This window comes from Rutidosis leptorrhynchoides, chromosome 10 (assembly GCF_046630445.1).
Source record: "Rutidosis leptorrhynchoides isolate AG116_Rl617_1_P2 chromosome 10, CSIRO_AGI_Rlap_v1, whole genome shotgun sequence".
In the NCBI taxonomy this organism is placed as follows: Eukaryota; Viridiplantae; Streptophyta; class Magnoliopsida; order Asterales; family Asteraceae; genus Rutidosis; species Rutidosis leptorrhynchoides.
In genome coordinates this window covers 57,188,114-57,212,618 of record NC_092342.1, presented here as the reverse complement: position 1 = coordinate 57,212,618, position 24,505 = coordinate 57,188,114, and the positions used below count along the sequence as shown (strand labels likewise).

Here is a 24,505-nt window from a genome sequence, read left to right as displayed (position 1 = left end):
TAGTATCAGCTGGCTCAACCACATCAGTACCTTCATCAGCTGCCTCGAATAGGGGTCCTTTCCTCAGGGGCTGATTGTCCCTAGGAGCAGATTTCACCCTGTATTTGTCAATAGGCATGGGTTCAGCTGATGGTTCTTGTGTTGGTACTGGTTGAATAGGAGGCAGGTAAGGAACAATAGCAAGATGCTCCCCCTGTCTAATAGCATCATCATCATTAAGGATGATTGTTTCTGCTGGCTGTGTTTGATGTGTAGCTGGCTGAGCAGCAGATGCTGGTTGAGGAGTAGAGCTGGGTTCTAACATAGCATCAACCCATTTCATGAAAATATCAGCTCTAACTCCACCAGTTGACGCAGTAGAATCAAGGTAATCCTTCATCTCAGCAGGAGTCATGTTCCTGATTCTTTCTGCTCTCTGTGCATACAGCTTTGCCTTCTGTTTGTCGAATTTGACCATGAACTTGGCATTTCTTTTTCTTGCCTCTTTTCTGTGTTTATCAAAGGCAGTCAGGTCATCATCGACTTCCAATGCTTTTGGACTCAGCCATCTTCTGTGCATAATCTTACGACGTTTAAGATCAGCAAAGGCCTCAAACTTGGCATTGAAGGCATCATCTAGTTCCTGCTGTCGCTTTTGATGTCTCTCTAACTTCCTCTTCATTTTACGTTCAATAGATTGAGACATCACAAAAGCTTCAGCTACAGCCATATCAGAAACATCACTGGGCTTACTGCCAGAACCAATATCATCCACTGGTGTGGCAGACACACTGGGTTGAGTACCACCAGTTGCCTGTGCACCACCAGCTTCAGTATGAGCGTTGCTGGGCTTAGGGCCAGTGTCTTGACCATCACCATCACCATCTCCATCTCTCCTGGGTTGTTTAGGAGCCTTTTCATGTTCATGCTCCCCCTCAGACTGTTTTCTCTTTTTAGATTTCTTTTGAGACTTTTTCTCCCCCTTTTTGTCATCAGCACGGGCAGTAAGGTGAATAGAAGGGGAGACTGTAGCATCAAGATCACTGTCTGACTGAGGAGCAGAGAAGGCAAAATTGTTCCACTCAGCAACCTCTGGAGTAAGATGGGCACCAGGATCCACACCAAATTGTCGTAGCAGAAGATTGGAGGATCTAACTTCATTCCTTGCTACACCCATAGCCATTTGTTCAACGATGGCCCGAACATCACCTTGCAAAGCAGCCATTCGTTGCATGTTTTCAACCATCTGAACATAGGCAGCAGCAGGAATCATGTTAGCCATTTGAGCTTCCTGCGATTCCAATCTCTCGTGTAACACCCTGTTCTCCTCATTTAAGAAAGTATTTCTGCGGTTAGCAGCATCCAAATCAGCTTGGAGTCGGGTGATATTTTCACAGTATTCATTGTGAGAGATGATTCGCCTTTGAAGCTCCTCTTCATCTTCATGGTGCTTTGTGATAGCTTCGACTGCCACATCAGCAAAAGCACACAGCTGCTGGAGTTTAAGATCAATAGGAGTTGTAACAGCCTCTCCAGCAGATCTGACAGCAGCAGAAACACTATCAACAATAGCTCTGCGGATAGTTTCCTCCAAATTTGGTGTGATCCCTTGCAGTGTCTTATAGACAGCAAAGGTGGAAATATCAGCAACCTCATCTGCATTGAACTTTAAGTATGCAGAGGTTGAAGGTTGGTCAGCACAAGCTAACAGAGGAGTATCACCGTGGGGTGGTGGAGATGGAAGGTCAGGAGCTGACTCATCATCATGATCACCATCGTTTTTACCTTCGCCCGAAGGCTTAGAACCACTGATATCCTTGTCAGCATTACTATCAGCATTGTCATCAGTAAGATCCACTGGTTTGTCTTTGGAACCAGTCACGTTATCATGAGTGACTGGTTCGCCCTTACCAGTACCTTCATCAGCATCCTCATCAGAAGAAGATGAGGAGGAAGAAGCTGAGGAAGAAGAAGGTACTGGCGAATCAGGGACATTTTGCATAACACACTTACCAGTAGCAGGATCGATGACAAACTTGAGAGGCCTCCATGTACCAGGAAATGGCGAAGCAGCTGGAGCCATACCAAAAACATGATAGTAAGGCTGTTCATTGATTTGCTCCAGCAGGGCTATCCTCTCATAAATTTCTTCTCTAGCTGGTCGATCAAGCTGAGATAATAGCTCAACCATCTCTTCACGAGGTAATCTGCTGGCTGAGACTATCGCAGATTCGGGATCAAGGGTCAGCTGATCGACCAGCATAGCAATCTTGGGAGAAATCGAAGCTCCCTTGAAAATGAAGTTAGGAACAACTTCATCTGGATCTGGTACCTGCACAACATATGGCTTTGTTTCCTCAGTAACAGAAGCCTTAGTCGAATCAATCGTTGTGTCAGCAGAGGTACCAGCATCCTTAACATCAGCAACCTCAGCGGTTGGCTCAGTAGCAACCAAAATCGGACCAGTAGGATGACGAACTGCCGACTCTGTAAGAACTTGACGTTCCATAGAAGAAGAATCAGAAGAATCAGCAGGCTCATCAGGCATTAATGCAGGGTCCATTCTTGGCTGGGTGACAGGTTCATCAAGAAGAACATCCTTGACAATATTGTCAATAACCTTCTCAAGAACAGGAGGTTCTTCCATGATAACATCTTCCACACCAGCAGCAGCAGAATCAACAGTACTAGCATCAGCACCACCAGTAACAGAATCAGTGGCACCAACACCAGTAGCAGAGGCAGCAATATCACCAGTAGGAATAACAACATCTTTATTTTGCTCCCCCTCTGCCTGTTCATCTACCCTGCTAAGAACTGAAACAATAGAACAAGTTATGTTAGCAACTGTAGAACCAAATAAATTTGACTCAACAATTGCATCTGTTTTTGGTCTCTGGGGACAGACTTTTGATTTGGTCAGCCCTTCGAATGAGACAGAAGAAGGTGTCTGTAAGTACAGCGGTGACTCTGCTGACTCATTGGCAACACATGTTGACCCAGATAGTGTAAGAGATCTGGCTGGTAATGATGTAGGAGTGCGACTCTTAACAGTATCCGAGTAACATACTGGCTGTGCAGTCACCTGAGCTGGTTCAACACGATGAAGACCCAGCTCAAGCCTGCTTTGGGGGTCAGTTATGTTCTCTGCTGGTTGTACTGTCAGCAGAGAGTATTGCAATAAGTTCATTTCAGAAAAATGTGGAAGTGCCTGGTTAGACGAGTATGGGTTGCTACTCTTCTTGACACAAGTTTTAAAACCAGTCAGCTTGGGAGCCAGGGTTATACCGTTAACTCCCTCAACATTTTTCAAGTCAGCAGTTAAAAATATTTCAATTAAGTTAGATTGTTCTGCTGTTTGGTCTAGAAACGCACCAGGTTCCATAGCTACATCCTTTGCAGGAGCAGCAGCTGAGACTGGTGCAATCTCCCCTGTGGTTCGCTTGGAGCCAGCTTTAGCACGCTTAGGTTTGCCTGTTACCAAGAAATAGATGAGCAACGGATTCCAACACTAGAAATGGGTAGTCAGTATATAAGACTAGGGCTGTTCTTTATGATTAGAGAGCACTAGATTCTAATACAACTACTGCTTTACCAGTATATGAGACGGTGGCTGTACTAGTTGAGGTAGCTGGCTGCTTCCTTCGCGTTGCTGGCTTTCGCTGAGGACCCTCCCCCTCAGCTGGTGCAGAACCAGAGGCAGTCGATTGGGTGGCTCCACGACGAGCAGCAAGATACTCGTTCATTGCTGGTGTCAACTCAGCATATGGAGCAGCAGGTACATCCTTTGGCATACCCCCTTGTTTTACTGGGACCTCAAATGATTGATCAGCAATTTGCTGATAAGCTTCACCCAGTTCACTTTCAAATACCAGGCTTAAGAATCGTGGAAATGGAATCAAGTTGGTTCTTACTCTAGCAGTCACCATTTCCCTTAGCCTCAAATAAATTTCAAGGGCGTAATCGATGTTCCTGTTGAACAACAACCCATGACCAAGCTTGAGCTCAAAATCTGAGCATTGGTCAAAGCTTCCTGACTTTTGACTCATGCACTGAGTCATCAACCCAAAGAAGTAGTACCACAGAGGTGGCATATGCTTTCTCAACGGTGTATGTGCCACTGGTCCAGCAAACCCAATGGTCTCCAACACCTCCCTTCTTAATTCGTCACTAGTAGGTGAAGCAACAAATGGTCCACCGGGCAATTGAAGAGCACGTCTAATAGCTTCGACGGTGACAGAGCAATTTAGGGTTTCAGTCACCATGCCACGAATACATGGAACGTTGCCGGGAGTGGTGGCAACAGTGGCAGTATACCAAAATCGTGCCAAACAGGCAGCATAGAATCGGGAAGGTACACCGGTGATGGCTCTTGCCAGAGGTGATTGACGGATGTATTCGATGAGGGCCTCATACCCTTTGTTAACCTTCGATTTGGGAATAGAGAGGGCATGTGCAGCATTGCCTCTAGATAGGCGAATCAGTGAGTGATCAGGTGCATTGGGAGCCCTAATCAGGTTGGGGTGGAGATTGAACAGTGGTCCTTGAACGACGTGTTCTTGAACCACCGGTTCCTCCGGTGCCGGTGCCGGTTGTGGGGCAGGTTGTGGTTGCTGTTGTGGTTCGATTGATTGAGGTTGTTGTTGCTGTTGTTCCTCTTGCTGGCTTGCAGCACGTGGTGATTGCTGTTGTTGTTCTGCCATTGATGAGTGTAGGATGAAGATTTGAAGATTGAAAAGATTTTGAGAGTAAAAGTGTGTGTATTTTGAAAAATGAATAACCGAAGGTTATTTTGTAAGATGAAACACACTTTTATCCGTTGTGAGTGGGTGAAAAAGTGCAGGAGAGAGAAAATTACTGTCATCTGCAGGCGCGTGGGCAGATGTGACAGACTGGCACGCTTTCAAAGGGAGACAGACGGTTGACATGACATTTATACGGCTTAAACACTCATTACTCCCATACTGCATTAAATGCATCAGATTTCATTTCAAATAAATTGATTTAAAATCTCAAAAATAATTTTTTGTATTAAATACAAAATACTTTTGTTACATTTAATATGTCATGAATTTAATTTAAATCATTGGAAGTAAATGAGTTTCCAGTTTTAAGGAATCATTAAATTTGGAGAGCTATTTATTATTTCATTTAAAACATTTAAGTAACCAAAATATAAAAGACCTTGCTGTGCTGGTTGTTTGACATGTAGGCAGTAAGTAAATAAATGTGACTTACTGGTTTGCCCTACACGTTGTAGAACCAGCACACCAACAAAAATTGTCCTTTATTTAGAGCTCAAGCATACCCAGCTCAGAGATGAGATAGTTAAAACGTTTCTCATCTAATGGCTTTGTAAATAGGTCTGCTAATTGCTGGTCTGTAGAAATAAAATGTAACTCAACATCACCCTTTTGAACATGATCCCTTATGAAATGATACCGAACATCGATGTGCTTAGTCCTTGAGTGCATCACAGGATTGTTGGTGATAGCAATTGCACTGGTGTTGTCACAGTAGATTGGAGTTTTTGTAACATGAACACCATAGTCCTTTAGCTGGCTTTGCATCCACAGTACTTGAGCAGTACAACTACCAGCAGAGACATATTCTGCTTCAGCAGTGGATGTGGACACAGTATTTTGCTTTTTGCTTGTCCAGCTGACTAGCCTACTACCCAGTAACTGGCACCCACCAGTAGTACTTTTCCTGTCTATTTTACATCCTGCAAAGTCAGCATCTGAATACCCAATTAGTTCAAAATCCTGGTCTTTGGGATACCAAAGACCACGTTTAGCAGTACCTTTTAGGTATCTGAATATTCTTTTTACTGCCAGCAAGTGTGACTCTTTAGGATCAGCTTGATATCTGGCACAGAGACATGTGGCGAACATAATATCTGGTCTGCTGGCTGTGAGATAAAGTAGGGATCCAATCATACCTCTATATTCAGTGATATTGACTGGTTCACCATTTGGATCAGCATCTATTTTAATGGATGCTGCCATTGGAGTCCCTATGTCTTTTAAACAGGTCAGACCAAATTTCTTTAACATATCTTTGATATATTTATCTTGACTTATGAATATTCCATCATCAAGTTGTTTGATCTGCAATCCTAAAAAGTATTGCAGATCTCTTTGTAAACTCATTTCATATGCCTTTGACATACGTTTTGAAAAATCTTGACAATGTTTTTCATTTTTAGAACCATAAATAATATCATCCACATATATCTGTACCAACAAGAGATCACCATCTATCTCTTTTGAGAATAGAGTGGTATCAATTGTTCCAACTTTAAAACCTATACCAGTGAGATACACATGAAGTGTCTCATACCATGCTCTTGGAGCCTGTTTAAGGCCATAAAGAGCTTTGTCTAGCTTGTAGACATGGTCTGGATATTTACTGCTTACAAAACCAGGAGGCTGTTTGACATAAACTTCTTCTTGCAGCTTCCCATTCAGAAATGCAGATTTAACATCCATCTGAAATACTCTAAAGTTCATCCTAGCAGCATATGCTAAGAACAATCTGATAGCTTCCATCCTAGCCACTGGTGCATAAGTTTCCCCATAATCCAATCCTTCTTCCTGTCTAAACCCTTGAGCAACCAATCTTGCTTTGTTTCTGATAACGACACCATCTTCATCCATCTTGTTTTTAAACACCCACTTAGTACCAATGATCTTCTTTGTCTTATCCTCAGGTTCAGGTACCAATGTCCACACTTTGTTCCTATCAAACTGAGTAATTTCTTCTTGCATTGAACCAACCCAGCTAGGATCTTGAAGTGCTTCCTCAGGACACGTGGGCTCAATGGTAGACACAAAATTAACATGCATACAAAAGTTACTGGTAGCATGCCTCCGTGTTTTAACACCACTCGCAAGATTACCAATAATCTGCTCAATCGGATGCTCCCTTGTCCATTTGGTGTTATGAACAGGTGAGCTGGTTGTAGAACACACAGCATCTTGATCATCAGCTGGTTCAGATGAGTGAGCAGCAACAGAAGGTTGCTGATCAATATCAGTAGAAACAGTACCAGCTTGTGATCTCTCAGAACCAGCAGACCTAGGCTCAAGTTGCAGCACTTCAGTAGAGCCAGTAGGTCCACTTGGTTTAGACACAGATGGAACAGAATGTTCCATTTCATCATCAGAGAACCCAGCAGCATGGATTGGTGAGGGTTGTGCTGCTGGCTCTTCATCATCAAGAGCTTGCTGAGTAGGCTCTTCAAACAGTAACACTTCATCTTCACGATCAGTAGATGAAGCAGAGGCAGTTTCATCGAATGTAACATTAATGGATTCTTCAAAACAACCTCTTCTTTTGTTGTAGACCCTATATGCCTTTGACATGTTGGAATATCCAAGGAATATACCTTCATCAGCTTTAGCATCGAATTTGCCCAGCTGATCCCTATTGTTTAGAATGTAACAGGGAGTGCCAAATACATGAAGAAATGAAATTGAGGGTCTTCTTCCTTTAAGAACTTCATAAGCAGTTTTCTGATGTCTTTTCACAATAAGAGATCTATTCTGGGTAAAACAGGCAGTATTCACAGCTTCTGCCCAGTAGGAATTCTTCAACCCAGACTCAGCCAACATAGATCTTGCTGCTTCAATGAGAGTTCTGTTTCTTCTTTCTGCAACACCATTTTGCTGAGGTGTTCTCACAGCAGAGAAATTTTGGGAAAGACCTTTGTCAGCACAAAATTCTTCTAATGTAGCATTTCTGAATTCTGTACCATGATCACTTCTTAGTTGCTTCACCAGTTGCCCATTCAAAAGCTCCATTCTTTTGATAAAATTGATGATTTCATCAGCAGCTTCACTCTTTTGCCTTAGAAAGAACACCCAAGTGTATCTCGAGTATTCATCAACAATAACCAGTGTATACTTCTTCCCACTACAGCTGGCCACATTCACTGGACCAAATAGATCCATATGAAGTAAGTGAAATGGTTTCTCAACAGATGAGATTTGCTTTGATTTGAACGAGGCATGGTGATGTTTCCCCTTTTCACAACCAGGACACAATCTGTCCTTCACATAAGACATTGTGGGTAGCCCAGACACCAAACTTCTACTGGATAATTTGTGAATATCTTTGAAGTTGAGATGTGAGAGTCTCTTGTGCCATAACCACTTCAGGTTGTCTGCTGCCTTTGAATAGAAACAAGTATCAGTTGTTGTGACTGCTGTGTTCATGTCAATTTGATACATGTTTTCATGACGTTTTGCAGTCAGCAGTGGCTTCCCTGTCTTATCAAAAATAGTACCAATTTTCTTTCTGAATTGGACTATCTTATTCTTGCTTGTCAGTTGGCTTATGCTGAGTAAGTTATGTTTAAGCCCAACTACATATGCAACATTTGAGAACGTGACATTCCCATTTGTCAAAGTACCAAAACCCTTTGTGTAACCCAACGAATTATCTCCATACGAAACAACTGGACCATCCTTTTCCTGATAGTCCATCAGCAGGGACTTACTTCCGGTCATGTGTCTCGAACAACCACTGTCGAGATACCAGATTTGCTTGTTTTGAATGCCCTGCACAATAACTTAGAGATTAGTTCTTTTTGGGAACCCATCCAAGGATGGGTTCTGAAGGAGTCACCTTTGATGACTTCTTCTTTTCTACTGGCTTGCTAGAAGAAGCAGCAGATGGGGTTTGGGTTTGAGTACACTGGTTAGCCAGGTGAGCTTTGCTGCCACATTTGTAGCATTTTCTCACTTTTGGCTTTTGTGGCTGGTCATTCACAGATCTAATAAGGGCAGTAGGATCGGGTCGACTTTTAATTACTGCCTCAATTAGCTGGTCAAGCTTGGCTGTCATTATCTCAGTGATAGACAGCTCATCAGTCGAGTCAATTTTTGCTTTTCCCTTATGGGCAGCTTTCCTTTTGGAACCAGTACCATGACCATGGCGAACTGTCTTTTCTTTATCATTTGACAAGTTAGCGTGGGAAGTTGCTGGCTTGTCTTCTGATGCTGATGAACCAGTAGGTATCTTAACTGCTGCCTTAGATTTGCCAGTATTTCGTTTCACTGGCTTGTCTGCAGCTACTGGGTGACCAGTAGATTGGTCATCAGCTGGCTTAGCACTGGTAGAACTCGAACACGAAGGGGAATCAGTTGGTTTAACTTTTCTCAAATTGTTTTCAGTGATTTCCCTTTTAATACGTCTTTCTTTCGGAGTCATGTAGTGGATGCTTGAGGGGTCAGTAGTCTCATCAATTGAGTTACTGGCTTCTCTTGCTCTAACTTCTTCCTCCAAAATTTCTTTCATGGCAGGTGGTGGGGACACAGTAGGTCTAACAAATTTGTTTGTCACAACCTTTTTACCTTCAACTATCTTGGCAAAAGTATTTGGCAAGACAGCTTCAGGATCAGTTTCAAGAGTCGGGTCCATGAAAGTAACTTCTGCAATAGCAGCAGCAGCAGCATAGTCACCAGCAAAGAAGGCTTGAACTTGGGCAGGCACCTGCTCATTAACACATTTAGCTGTGCGTTGAGCAGATGTGCACCATGAAGCAACAACTCTTTTGAGATTGTCCAGCTGGGTCTTGACTTCTGCTGCCTCAACGTGAAGAGTTTCTAAAGCAAAGTTTTGTTTTTCAAGTTTGGAAATTGTATCTTTTAAGATCTTAATTTCATCATTTTTGCCTTTGAGTTTTTCATTTAAAGATTTGTTATTAGATTTCAAACTCTCTTCACGTTTGCAGCTTCTGCATAAATCAATTCTTAGGTAGTCAAACATTTCAGCTTTTTCATCATCAGTATAAGTTCGAAAATTATCAACCTTATACATCATTTCAGTTTTCCATTGAGGAGAGTCTCTGTTTTGATCAGCTTCCCTCATATCAGCCAAAAACGTACTACTACCATCATCCTCATCAGACTCCTCGACCTCTTTGGCCATCAAACACAGCTTTTTACCAGTAGCATAACCAGCACCATCATCATCAGTATCACTATCAGAAGATGAGGACGTGCTGGCTTCATCCCAGTCATGATGTTCAGCAACTAGAACCTTTTCTGGCTGTTTACCCTTCTTGTCAGTCTTTGCACTTTCCTTCATCTGAGCTTTCATAGCTTTGTACTTGTTTTTGTACTTATCAGCTTTTGAGAAAGTGTTAGCATGTGACGTGGAAGGTTTCTTGGACATGCATTCAGCAGCAAAATGTCCAACCTTCCCACAATTAAAGCACTCAGATTTAGGACCCTTGACTGACTTGCTGTTGTACCTGGCATTTGGCTTCTTGCTCCATTTGTATGACTTGCTGGTTCTACTACGATTGAACCTTTTGAACTGCCTAGCCAGCAGAGCCATACCTTCAGCAAACCCTTCTACATCACTTTCATCTGTACTGCTTTCTTCAGACCCAGTACCACTTTCCTCAACACTATCAGCTGACTCTTGTTCTGCCAGTAACTTTTGAACCAGTAAAGCTTTTTGAGCTTTCTTCCATTTAGCAGCAGCAATAAGAGCAGCATCATCATTTTTAGATGATTTTGAAGTGGTGGGGGCAGACCTAAAGTTTTCCTTCATGTTAAGTTCAAACTTGGCTTCTGCCTTCTCATGATTCCAAAGGGAACTGTAGAGAGAAGACAGGTTAAAGTTCTTTAGGGTCTGTGTGGTTCTTAATGGGTCAGTAACAGGTTTCCATTTAGATGGCAGTGCATCAATGAATTTGTTCACTTGTTCAAATTCAGTGTAGGTTACATTTAAAGTGGTCAGGTCTGCTATCAAAGAGTTAAACCTAATGAAGGTTTGCTTAAGGGTTTCATTCTTATAGGCAAAGAACATTTCATATTCTCTTTTAAGAGCAATCATCCTGTTCTGCCTAACTTCTCCCATACCCTCATAGGTGACATCTAGGTAGTCAAGCATAAGCTTAGCATTTTCTTTTCCCTTGATCAGTTTGAACAGTGGGTTAGGCAAAGTTATGGCTAACAAGGTTCTGATTTTAGGGTCAAGACCAACTCGACGTTTATCCTCATCATCCCATCTAGAGGGAGTGAGAATAACCTCTCTGCCAGGGATGGCAGGAGTGTCAGCTGTTGCTGGTGCACTACCAACTGTCTCAGTGGGAACAAAAGGGCCATTTTTGGCAATTCCAGGCATGAGTGAATCCACAGACTCAAGATGGAGCATGAACCTTGCCTTCCAGGTTTCATACTCATCTTCATCAAACTTAGGTGGTCTGTTAGACGAGCCATTCTCAAGGTAAGCTGAGTTTGAATACGAAGCCATAAGAGAATTCAGATCCAAGATATTAATTATCAAGACTGACGCTCTGATACCAGTTGTTGGTCCCTTAATAACAACAGGAGTATTGTAGAGGGGGGGTGAATACAATTCTTTTCTTAATTAACTCGTCAGTTAATCACGTTTAGTATTCTGTAGTAAATAAGATAGAGTCACAGGTAATTTTCAACTGTTATTCTTTATTGATTAAATCAGAAAGAATCACAACTATCCTTGGCGGAAATGATAGTTGGTTGATACAGATTACCTAGATTATAGCTAAGAGATAAACTAAAGCTATTACACGGTTTTGACTCTAACAGATAAACCCACACCACTACTTTTTACAATAGTGGATACTACAATATATATAGTAGTTCTATTAACTGTGTAATTAGTCTATTGTCCACTAGTACATTGGATGCTTTGTACTTGTGGGGACAATTGTGTCAGAAGGCGTGCTTTCCTTCTTTCCTCTTAGGTAGCTATTTGCTGGAACACACCCATTCGGTTTGGCACTACCATTTGATTTAAACAAATGGAATGTTGTGTTCCCTAGGTATGATTAAAGTATAACACATGTCTGCACATGCGTTCCACTTCTGCATTCCCACGTGGTCTTGTAAGGTCACTTGTCAGCCGCCGACTCCTGTCCTTTTCTGTTCAACTTTGTCTTCGACTTCTGTTGAATAGTGCGTTGATGTAGACCACTCTGGGAAACTACCATGCTTGTAATGGAGCATGGCTGTCTTGTGTTGTATGCTAATATCCAGACTTACTGGTCCTTCATATGCTGAGTCACTTGATATTCTTGATTTGCTGGGTGCACATCCTGTGCTGATTCGAAGAATACATATCTACCTTGTGCTGATAGACTAGGCAGCATACTAAACACTCGACACAGCTATATTAGCTGACTATACATAAACAAACGTGTGCTGGCTGCACATAACACTTTAGTGCAAATAAATATTGTTTTGTCATAATTAAATCCTTAATTATTTTGGGGACTCAACACATATCATATGTGTGAATTGCATTCCCGAATCTTAAAATGCGTTTTGTAAACTTGAAACGATGGTTTTGAACATTTAATGACCACTTGACGAGATTTTCGGCTATTGTAAATGATGTTTTTGCTTGATGAAAAGTGGTTAGTTGTATTCCTTATCAAAATACCTTTCCAATGATATAAGATACTTGTTTTGGATGTTTACGGTTTAGGATTTATGGGTATTTGAAGTTGGATTCGTGCTTGAGTGTGAAAACTGCCAGAATTCTCTGCACAGGTAATGGCGCGGCGCGCCATATACCCGCGCGGCGCGCCAAAGTGGTCTATCCAACTTTGTCGATTTTTGAATAATGTTTGCTATGCTACGCACCTCCGATTCACATGTAACTTGTTCTAACATGCTCATATATGATTAAAAACCTCAGAAAAATAGTTCGGGACCCGACCCGAACGTGTTGACTTTCTCGTTGACTTTGACCGACCAAAGTTTGACTTTTTGTCAAACTTAACCAAATGATTATGCAACCTTCCTAACTTGTTTCTATACTTGTATCTTGCATGAAACTTGACAAATTGATTCACATGCTATATTTAATCGAGTCGTAACGAGCCATAGGACTAATTGAACACATTTCACCCGACCTTGTGTCGTAACCGGTTAATTGATACAATTTATTTGTTTAGGTTAAGGCTAAGCAACTATCATGCACACATTTACTTTGTGAAGTACTTTTATACTCGTGCACTCGAGGTGAGATCATAGTCCCATCTTTCAAACAACTTTTATGCTTTAAACTATGGAATGAGAAACATATACGTATCATACTTTTATCCATTGAACACAAGTACGAAAACGAACATTCCACGTACGGGTTTGAACAAAAAGCCTCAATTCAATTATCATTAGTTACACTTGCAGGGTGTAAACGTGAACTTATATTATGTGATCACATGGGCTTGACGAGCCTCATTCGGACGGTTCGCTACCGTTAGCGGATGAAATATATTTTCGGGTCTAGTGTATGTTCTAACACTACGCAAAGGGTGCAAAACAGTTAAGTTTGATAATTGGGTGCCCGGGATACAAACAACAACTTTAGAATGCAAATGATTTTGATAATCATCTTATACTAAATCTTGTGGTTCAAATACAACGTTTACTAAAACACCTATGATTTCACCAATGTTTTTCATTGACAGTTTTCTATATGTTTCTCAGGTTCATACTTGGCTATTTGATACATGCTTCCGCGTACACTCATACTTGCTTGGAGTCAAGCATGCATGCATACACTCTGATTTCTTGCTTGGGGTCAAGCATACATACATACATACGCTAGTGATAGCACCTTTGGATTCAAACATATTGTTTACATACTTACGCTATTTATAGCAACCGCGATTTTAGACTAATTATGTCGCAAGTTATTTCATTTATACTTTATACTCTTGTAAACTTAAACTTGTCGTCGAACGGTTTTGTAAACTAAACTTTGCAAGCATGATACGTTTCAAAAGAATGCGACATAATTTTGGTCAAACGAGTCTCATATAGGGACTACGACCACGTAACGGGACCTAAGTAGTCGGTGCCGTCAATGACGATTTGGTCGGGTCGCTACATATATGATATGCTAACTTAATGATTTAAAACCTGGAAACACGAAGAACACAAATTAAAACCGGACATACGCCGTCGTAGTGAAACCGGGGGCTGTTTTAGGTTAGAAAAATAAAAACTATCTTAATCTTTGAATTGTAAGTTTGTTTTCTGGAAAAATGATATTTCATATGAATATGATACTATATCCAAAAATCGTGGTTAAACACAAAGTTGAAGTATGTTTTTCAAAATGGTTATCAAGATGTCGTTTTTTCGACGGAAATGACTACCTCTTTAAAAAATGACTTGTAACCTGTATTTTCGACTATAAACTTATACTTTTTCTGTTTAGTTTCATAAATTTCAGTTCATTATGAAACTATAGCAACTTGAATCACTCAAAACGGATTTGAAACGAAGAAATGACGAGTAAAACAAAATTGGATAAATTTGCTAGTTTTAGCTACGAAAATTTTGTAACAAATCTAGACTAACCATAACTTAACTAACTTATATTATATTATACATGTATTCTAACATATATTATGTAATCTTGGGATACCATAGACACGTATACAATGATTTGACATATCATATCGACCCATCTATATATATTATTTGGAACAACCATAGACACTCTATATGCAGTAATGCTTGAGTTAGCTATACAGGGTTGAGGTTGATTCCAACATAATATATATACTTTGAGTTGTGATCTAGCCTGAGACTTGTATACACTGGGTCGTGGATTGATTCGAGATAATATATATTGATTTATTTCTGTACATCTAACTGTGGACAACTAGTTGTAGATTACTAACGTTGGACCGCTAACTTAATAAACTTAAATCATTAAAACGTAATAAAAAATGTTGTGAATATATTTCGATCATACTTTGATATATATGTATATATTTGTTATAGGTTCGTGAATCGATCCGTGGCCAAGTCTTAAATTTCCGACGAAGTAAAAATCTGTGAAAGTGAGTTATAGTCCCATTCTTAAAATCTAATATTTTTGAGATGAGAATACATGCAGTTTTATAAATGTTTTACAAAATAGACACAAGTATGCGAAACTACATTCTATGGTTGGATTATTAAACTGAATATCGCCCTTCAAGTCTGGTAACCTAAGAATTAGGTAAATGGCCCCTAATTGACACGAATCCTAAAGATAGATCTATTGGGCCTAACAACCCCCATTCAGGTTATGGATAGCTTTAGTACTTCGAGATTATTATACAGACGAGAGGTTCTGTTTGGGGATATTCTATGCATTAAGTTAATGTCGGTTACCAGGTGTTCAACATATGAATGATTTTTATCTCTATGCAGTTTGCGAAATGCCTGATATGAGATGTGTTTATAAAAATAAAAATCTTGTGGTCTATTATTATGATTGATAATTATATAGGTTAAACCTATAACTCACCAACATTTTTGTTGACGTTTTAAGCATGTTTATTCTCAGGTGATTGTTAAGAGCTTCCGCTGTTGGATACTAAATTAAGGACAAGATTTGGAGTCCATGCTTGTATGATATTGTCTAAAAATTGCATTCGAAAGTTTTCTTTGTTGTAACATAATATTTATTGTAAACCATTATGTGATGGTCGTGTGTAAGCGTGATATTTTAGATTATCATTACTTGATAACCTAGGTTATGTCCTTTAAACCTTTGTCGATAAAATAAAGGTTATGGTTTGTTTTAAAAACGAATGTAGTCTTTGAAAAACGTCTCATATAGAGGTCAAAACCTCGCAACGAAATCAATTAATATGAAACGTTTATAATTATTATGAATGGGACATTTCACTACTTATTGCTCATTGCAACCAATACTATATATAATAATCGATTTTAACAGTATATGACCAAGTTTATAACACGTCACTAAGACATACCCTTTGACCCACCCAGTTAGCCACCTCAAACGAACAAGCTTCTTTTAATAGTATAAAGAAGTAGAATACTTACCTTAAAAACATAATGTTGTCCATATGCGTTGACTTGAACACCCGTCGTTGGCTTTATAATCATCAAAAACATATGCATTGTTTGAATCATGATTCTAATCTTTACAAAGGAGATTACTTTTAAAACATTTATTAAGTCACTGAACAGTTTGAAAGTTACCTGAAATGTACCTTAAAGGGACAAAACATTTATTAAGGAGATTACTTTTAAAACATTTATTAAGTCACTGAACAGTTTGAAAGTTACCTGAAATGTACAGTTTTAAAACGTATGCATTGTTTGAATCATGATTCTAATCTTTACAAAGGAGATTACTTTTAAAACATTTATTAAGTCACTGAACAGTTTGAAAGTTACCTGAAATGTACCTTAAAGGGACAAAACCACCTATTTTCGAACATATTTCTCAAACGTTTTTTTTTAGTTGACGCTGATCTGGACGCTGAACCCAGTTGAGTTCCAGCCCTTGTAACCTCGGTTGACATCAAAAAATGGTTTTGTTACTTAGTATTTTGATAAGTCGCCATTTTCTACATAAAAGGGACTTTGAGAAGCTGCTTACATATACTCACTCAATGTTACAACAACACTAATTCATTCATTCGCTCCCTTTCAGTCTCTCTTTAGTACATGATCATCAACATACACCTGCAAAAAAGAACATGACCATATATTATCACCTAACATAAAAACTTCATAGACAGCTGTGTGATTGGAGCTTTCAAAAATATCATCAGTACTATTCATGTATGCATCTGCTATTCAATGCCCTTTAATCTAACCATACATATGTGTTGCATTCAAATTATTACTCTTTTTCCATTCCAATACAACAACAATATACCTACCTAAATTTATACTCATAATCTAGTAGTAACAATTAAATACAAAAACTAATACAAATTCAACATCTAAACCTACTTTGGCTAAAGTCAGTCATAATCTAACATTTAAGAAAGTAAAAAACAAACATTCAAAAAGGTCATCATCGAATATTCAAGAATTCATACTCAAACATTCAAGAAATTCAATCACGCATTCAACAAATTTGAAATCAAACATTCAAGAAATTCGAAATTGAAACATGACAGAATTGAAATTCAATAAATATGGAACAAATATAAACATATATATTGGAAATTAGTAGCGGAAAGAGTGGATATTTGCCCTAATTTTGATCGATGGTGGTGTAAACAATTTTGAAGGAGTAGAAGCTGCGTGGAGTATGTATGGTGGAGAGTAGTGGTTTACAGGAGACCATCGCCGGTTATTGATCGGAGTAGAAGCTGTGTGGACTATGGTGGAGCATAGTGGATTACAGGAGATCAATGGATTTGGGAATCAGATGTAGGTGACGGAAGAACCCATTATTGATTATGATTGTAGTTTGCGAATCGTCCCCTAATTTTTGGTTTTCTTCCGCCCAAATGTTAATTAGAAGGGTAATTTAGTCATTAAATAACTAATCAAGGTGATTATAAGGTCATAATCTTGATTATAAAATTTGGATGGTCTAGATTATGGATGTTAATGATAATGGAAGGCTAGGATTAGTGGATTGAACTTTAGATGATCTATTTTCAGCTTTGTTATTATAATATAAAGAGATGACGAATTGAACATGCTAGTTTTTAAGAACTAATTTCTTTCAAATAAGTTGAAAATAATACCCCGTATATGCATGATATCATATGATAGTACATATTGTTTTTAACGCAAATCTTAACCGTGGTTATTAACAAGTTAAAATAAAAGAACATGTTATAATAATAAAAAGTTTAATATTCATGTGTGTCTTAGTTTAGAACTTTTCTAATAACAATCGTTAAAGTTGTCATTAAAAAAACGATATACATATTATGGTTGTACAATTTAAATAATCACTCACTTTTCTAAAAAATATTAACTTTAACCACCAATGCAACATAATTTTTGCACAAATTATATCTTAAAAACAATCTTTAAAATTGTCATTAACATTTTACCTTTTTTTATAAAAGATGCATGTCACAATAATAAAAAAGTTTCATAATTTGGCGTTATGTTTTGAAAATTTACCATATTTTATACTCCGTATTTTAATTTTATATACACGAGTATTTTACTATTATTATGAAACTTTTTTATTATTGTGACATCTTTATAAAATAAGTGTTGTATTATTAAAAAAGTTTCGGATCCCTAGCAGGTTTCGGGTCGGGAATAATAACATGAGCTGAGAATTCACGTCTCTCAATACCAACAAAATAAATAAAATAAATAAATTAAAATTCTTTTCTTTCATATTAATTTAACGTTCATTAAATTAAGATTCTTTTTCAAGCCCTAAAATCTCGATCTGCAAATCAAATCTCCTCACAATTTACACCAAACCAACTCACTACCAAAACTATACATACACACACACACACACACACACACACACACCCCTCTGTCTAGGTTTTCGTATATGATTCCCAATCGTCATCGCAAGCATCAATTTTCTGATGAAATTACTGTGATTTGATCCATAAATTAGAAATTATGTGAGATGAGAATTTGTTATCTATGATTATGCTTCTGGTTCTGCTGCTGGTGTTTTAAAATTAGGGTTTTATTGTTAATTTACTTGATGTTATCTTTATATAGTTGTAAATGCTTGTTATAAGGTATCTAGGGTTTCATTCCCCTGTGTTTCTGGTTGTGATTGTAATTTTTCCGGTGATTGTGTTGATTCTCCGTCGTCAATGGCGGCATTCGGTGGCTAGAAGTGAGGAGGTTAGAAGGCTTTTGATTTCGGCTTCTGAGGAAGCAGCTAGGGTTGAATTTGAGGCTAGAGAATTTGAGGCTAGAGAATTTGAGGTTAGAGAGCCTTATTATTATAGTGATAATGTTACACCTTTTACTAGGGTTCCGGTTCCGGTTCCGGTTCGGTTTCCGGTGCAGGCTCCGGTTCGGTTTCCGGTGCAGGCTCCGGGCCAAGTTCCGGTTTATGGTTCGGTTCCCTTGAGTTCGACGGTTAAACCGCAGTATGAGTGTGCTGTTTGTTTTTCTCTGACTACTACACGATGTGCCAATTGCAAATCTGTTCATTACTGGTAAGTTTACGAACCGAAATTAATGATTTTTTTTTGTTAATTTAACTAGTTTGTGTAATTACTGTTGATAAGACATGAAACTCGAAGTAGGGAACAGTGTTTTGGGAGAATATTGATATTTATAGTACTCAAAATTGGTTTCATTAGAACACTTTTTGTAAAAAGAGGATTGCATAATAAGTAGCTGCTTAAATCAATTGAAAGTAGAGATGCATCTGATAAAGGTTTGGTGGTGTGTATACTTTGCTGTTGAACAATGTCATGAAAGAATGTGTGTGTGTGTGTGTGTGTGTTTTTTTTTTTGCTAATAATGTGCTATAATCACCTCCAAATACCTTGAGATCTATTATCTGTGAGCTTATCTTTCCGATAGATATTGTGTTTGCTTAGGAAATTTACTTGTCACAAATAAACCTTATTATGACCCTAATTTATAGCTTGCTGTATCGTACAGTATCATGTATAGTTTATGGATGTAGAGAATAATTTGAAGGCTGTGTCTTACGTGGTCTTGATTGAAGTTGCAATGTTACATTTCTGTTTTTTTAGACTTTACAATATTATATATAAATAATAGATAATATAGATAATTATATTATAGATTATTAGATAGATAGATTAATGTATATTACATGGTGAATGACATGTGGCCGTGGTTATTTGTATTTCAGCTCTGGCAAATGTCAAATTATACACTGGAGACAAGGTCATAAAGATGAGTGTCGTCCTTATGTTTCTGCGGGTCAAAACGATAATGTCGGAGGCGGTTCTTATAAGCAGGGGAGCCATAAAGATCAGATTGATGATGTGGATACTGAAGCTAAGCAAACTGTTAAACCAGCCGAAAGAATCCCAAAAAATTCACTTCGCAATAATGATGTAGGAGTTGAAGCCTTTGCTCATCAGCAAGGTTTTAATTCTACATCTGGATCAAAGTCCCCATCGTCTTATGAGGAACGTTCTGTTTTCTCTACACCTACCCAAAATCCTGCAGCTGCTACCTTGGAGAGTTTTATTACATTGAAATCAGCACACCAGAATTCGGTCAACTCTACAAGAAAGTCTAATGTTGTAGAAGATAACAATCTTAAAATACCTGATCGTAGTGATGAGGATACTCAGTCTGGTAATACAAGGTCATCTTTTTCGACTGATGATGGTTCTATGGAGTCTTTACTTTCTGAACCTGCAACAACAAATTCTTCTGGTTTTTGGGACGGGACTATTCGTAAAAAGAAGTCGAGTAACAATGACCGTGTTGATCTTTCACCTGAAACTTTTGGTGAGACTGCAAATTGCTACATGGCTAACCGTACAACAAAAGTTGCTCAGAGTAACAATATTATGAATGGACTTGGTGCTGCCCAAGCCAAAAATGGATCTGGTCTAACTGATTTGCGAAGTAAGAAATCTACTGATACTACTCCTTCGTCAAAGGACATGGTCAACGGCATGGTCAATGACGTTCCTATGTCCAGGAGGCCTCCAGCATCTACTTTCGGGACGTTAAATTACAATGATGGAGCTGATGTCAGCAGTTTACCAGTATTCAAGTTTCAGGAATCTAAAAAAGTGTTATCTGGTGCTGCATCTCATATTGCTTCTGCTGATGCAGGGCGCTCAATGCCTAAAAATGATAAAGCCTCTGGTGGCTTGCCTCCTCTAGATGCTGAGAGATCAAATGTTGCTTTTGGTAACAAGAACACGGCTCCTCATATAACAACCTTTATCTCTAGAGATAAATCACATAGTACAAAGCCTTTGAAGGTCATTGATGACAACCACAAGGTCACTTCATCTCAGTTAGCAGACAATTCTCGAAGTGCAAGAAGCGGATCGAAGATGTCGAAATTAAAAGTTGTTGACCATGTTAAGCCTTCTATCGTATCTCGTCCGGAGTCATTAGAGAGAGGAAGTGAGACAATTCAGAGATACAGCTTTAAGGTATAGTTTTGAAACTTCGCTTTGATGTTTTATTTTGTAGTCTATGAGATCTGTAAGGTGATTGTTTTAATGTGGTTTTTGATAGGGTCTCTTCCCGTATGAAATGTTTGTGAAGCTATACAATTGGAAACAGGTTGAATTGCAGCCCTGTGGCCTCAGAAATTGCGGAAACAGGTAGAGCTTGTCATAGTTTTGTCTCATTATATTTTCCGCTCTAGGCTTCCAATATATACGTGGGAGTGGTTATCCTGAAATTCTTCTCCATTCTTTTCTTGATAGTTTTTATATTCATGGACTTTGTATTATGCAGTTGTTATGCTAATGCCGTGCTCCAGTGCTTGATATACACTCCACCTCTGACTGCTTATCTGCTTGAAGGAATTCATTCGAAAACATGTATGTTATAATGCATTGTAATCGCGCGTGCATGGAATCAGTGTTGCAGAACTCCGGGAGTACTAGGCAAAAATGTCTCCTGATTACTCGGATTACTCGGTCAATATTCGGTCAAACAGTGGATTACTCCAAAAATGGGTCAAAGTTGGCCAAAGTCAAAACATGGTCAAAGTCAAACAGTCAAATTTTGTTAAAAATCTAACTTGGTCAACATCCGAGTACTCCCTGAGTTGCCGAGTACTCCCCAAGTAGCGATTTTTGCAACCTTGCTTGGAACTTAATGATTTACTAAAATATTGTCAAATTAATCTTTTGTGATGTATATCAGGTGATAAGAGAGGATGGTGTTTTACATGTGAGCTTCAAGGCCTTGTTATGAAGGCAAAAAATGGGTATTCTCCACTGTCTCCTATTCACATACTTACTCATATTGAAAACATGGGAAGCAATCTTGGCCATGGGAAAGAAGAAGATGCACATGAATTTCTAAGGTGGAAAAATTACATTTTTCACTTGTTTATATCTTTTGGTTTGTAGTATTGTAATTTAAGTTGTTTATTATGTGATTGTACAGGTATGTTATTGATGCTTTGCAATCGTCTTGCATCAAGGAAGCAGGATCAAATGCCTTGAACTCTTTAGAAGAAGAAACTACGCTCATTGGGCTTACCTTTGGGGGTTATCTACGGTCTAAGGTAACATCATGGTTTTAAAGTACCAATTTTAAATATTTACTAGACTATAAGAATGCTCATTTAGGTGGGTGTATAACTTTTGTGGTTTTGATTTATAGATTATTTGCATGAAGTGTGGAGTCAAATCAGAACGACATGAGAGGATGATGGATCTCACTGTTGAGATAGAAGGTGACGTAAGTACATTAGAAGGCGCTTTGGATAAATTTACATCTGTTGAGATTCTGGAAGGCGAAAACAAGTACAAATGCAGCAGGTTAGTTTTGACATTTTGTATATATCCTTGCTGTACTCTTGCTAAAACATGTTATTGCGTTAAGTATGATCACTTCAATAAATCCCTTATCACATTTTACCAATTTTTGGAGGGCGTATTAATTTTATTATACTTTTGCTTTCAGGTGCAAATCCTATGAGAAAGCCAAAAAGAAATTGACGTTATTGGAGGCCCCAAATGTACTTACCATTGCGTTGAAACGTTTTCAGGTAACATATGTTTTTTTAATGATAGTAGTTTCAAGTCTCCGTTTCGTCGAATCAGCAGGGTCCTTTTGTTAACAATTCTCTGTTTTACAGTCTGGTAGATATGGAAAGCTCAACAAATCAGTTAAATTCCCGGAAATTTTAGACATGGCTCCGTATGTTAGTGGTACGAGTGATAAGTCCCCAATTTACAGGCTATATGGAGTGGTGGTTCATTTGGATACCATGAATGCTGCATTTTCTGGTCACTATGTTTGCTATGTTAAAAATCTTCAGAATCGATGGTTCAAGTTTGACGACAGCTTGGTATGTTTTTAGTAATCTCATTTGGAAGTAGTTTCTATTATCCATTGTGTTGTACTATGTCTGTATCAATATGTAACACCAGAGTCACAATCCTTTAACATTAAACTTATTTACGTGAAACTTTAGGTGAACGAGGTGGATCTTCAACACGTGTTGACAAAAGGAGCATACATGCTTTTATATGCAAGGTATTGTTGATTTTTTTTTTAATGCTTTTACGGAGGCAGTATTATTGTGGGGCTGACTTGAAAACACTTTCGGTTTAATTTTGAAAATTCTAATAAATAGCTAAATCCATGAGTTTTGATAACAAAGACAATGGTACCACAATAACATTCGAAAGCTTGGAATAAATCTCTTTAAGAGATCATATTCATGAAATTTGGACAACTTTTAACGTTGACCTCTTTTAGATGACTGGACCCATTTGAGATTAAGAATAATTCAAACTTTCCTATTCATGTGTGAATGGGTTGAAAGGCACACCTTTATGTTTAGTCTATGGTACGTCTACATATTTCATATTACTACTAATGCCTCTGTTATCTAACACACATTTTTGTACTTGCATCACCATCAGGTGCTCTCCACGGGCCCCACGATCAATTCGCAGCTCATTAATCCCGCTTCACGGTCCAAAAAAACACACAGTTTCACCATCCATCGTATCAAAACACTCGAGTGAACCATGGGACCCACGCAAGTTTCACCAGCAAGTCCAACATCGAAGTCTCGACGAAGAATCGTCCTCTTCAAGTGATAACTCCGCTTTGTTCTCCGAGTCTTGTTCATGCAGCACAGACAGCACACACAGAGACTCGACCACCATTGAAGATCATGATTACTGGAAAAGTATCAACTTGAGTTCATCAGATTCTGATAGCTCATCAACATCTTCCTTCCCCTCCCCCTTGTACTCCAGGCTTACTCAGTTGTACACTTCGAGGACGAATGAAGAAAGTAATTGTAAGTTAAGTAAGGTATGTAGAAACATAGATTGTAGTTGTAATTGTTGTAGGGTAACTAACTTGGGTAGTTTAGGAAAGCCGGCTGCTAACCCGACCGAGAAATCAGGCGTAACCTATAGGAAATCAGTGACTCGAGCGACACTGGACTAAAGTAAAAAAAAAAAAAAGACCTTTTTTTAGAAGAGGTTTTTTGAGTAAAATATGGGGGGAGGGAATAAGGGTTGGGGGTGGGTGTATTTTGTATTTAATTTAGGGTTTATGAAAGGTATTAATGAGCCTTCACCATTTTGTCACTCTCTTCCCCTTTTTATATATACAAGTCTTCCATTAATATCTTTGATCTTTGTTCTTGTTTATGTTTCTTATTTGGAACAATGATTGGTTTTATGTGTTGATACTTGATACACAACATCTTGCATTGTGAACCACTATTAGTGCATCATTTGTATGCTAGTAAAACTTCCCGTATGCCGATTACTCATGTTCAGGAAATGGCCAATCCGATTTTCTAAATTCCTAGTAATTAATTGGTCAACGTCGTTCAATTGGTCAAAATCGGATGTAGTTGTTCAAAGTCCGATTTAGTCATTTAAATCGTCCATAGTTAATATCAATCGACATTTTAATATGAATTTAGATTTAAACTCAAGTTATACGGAGTATTACTTTTTAGAGTTCCTGAACAAATGAAGATTATATTTATGTTTCTAGACAATTATGTCAACGTTTATGTTTTTACACATGTAATTTTGAAATTTATTATTTAAATGTGTACGAAGTTCAGTCCGATTACTTTT

General features: G+C 38.5%; 1 protein-coding gene across 1 annotated transcript; it reads left to right on the top strand.

Annotated features, from left to right (window-relative positions):
* Positions 1 to 18,215: 18,215 nt before the first annotated feature.
* Positions 18,216 to 24,353, top strand: LOC139873522 (ubiquitin carboxyl-terminal hydrolase 17-like). Its single transcript, XM_071861449.1, has 11 exons — positions 18,216 to 18,916; positions 19,588 to 20,860; positions 20,946 to 21,034; positions 21,171 to 21,256; positions 21,585 to 21,747; positions 21,831 to 21,951; positions 22,050 to 22,207; positions 22,353 to 22,437; positions 22,528 to 22,740; positions 22,867 to 22,928; positions 23,321 to 24,353. Exons 1-11 carry the CDS (start codon positions 18,474 to 18,476, stop codon positions 23,856 to 23,858), a joined length of 3,231 nt encoding a protein of 1,076 aa, XP_071717550.1. The 5' UTR covers positions 18,216 to 18,473; the 3' UTR covers positions 23,859 to 24,353.
* Positions 24,354 to 24,505: the final 152 nt, after the last annotated feature.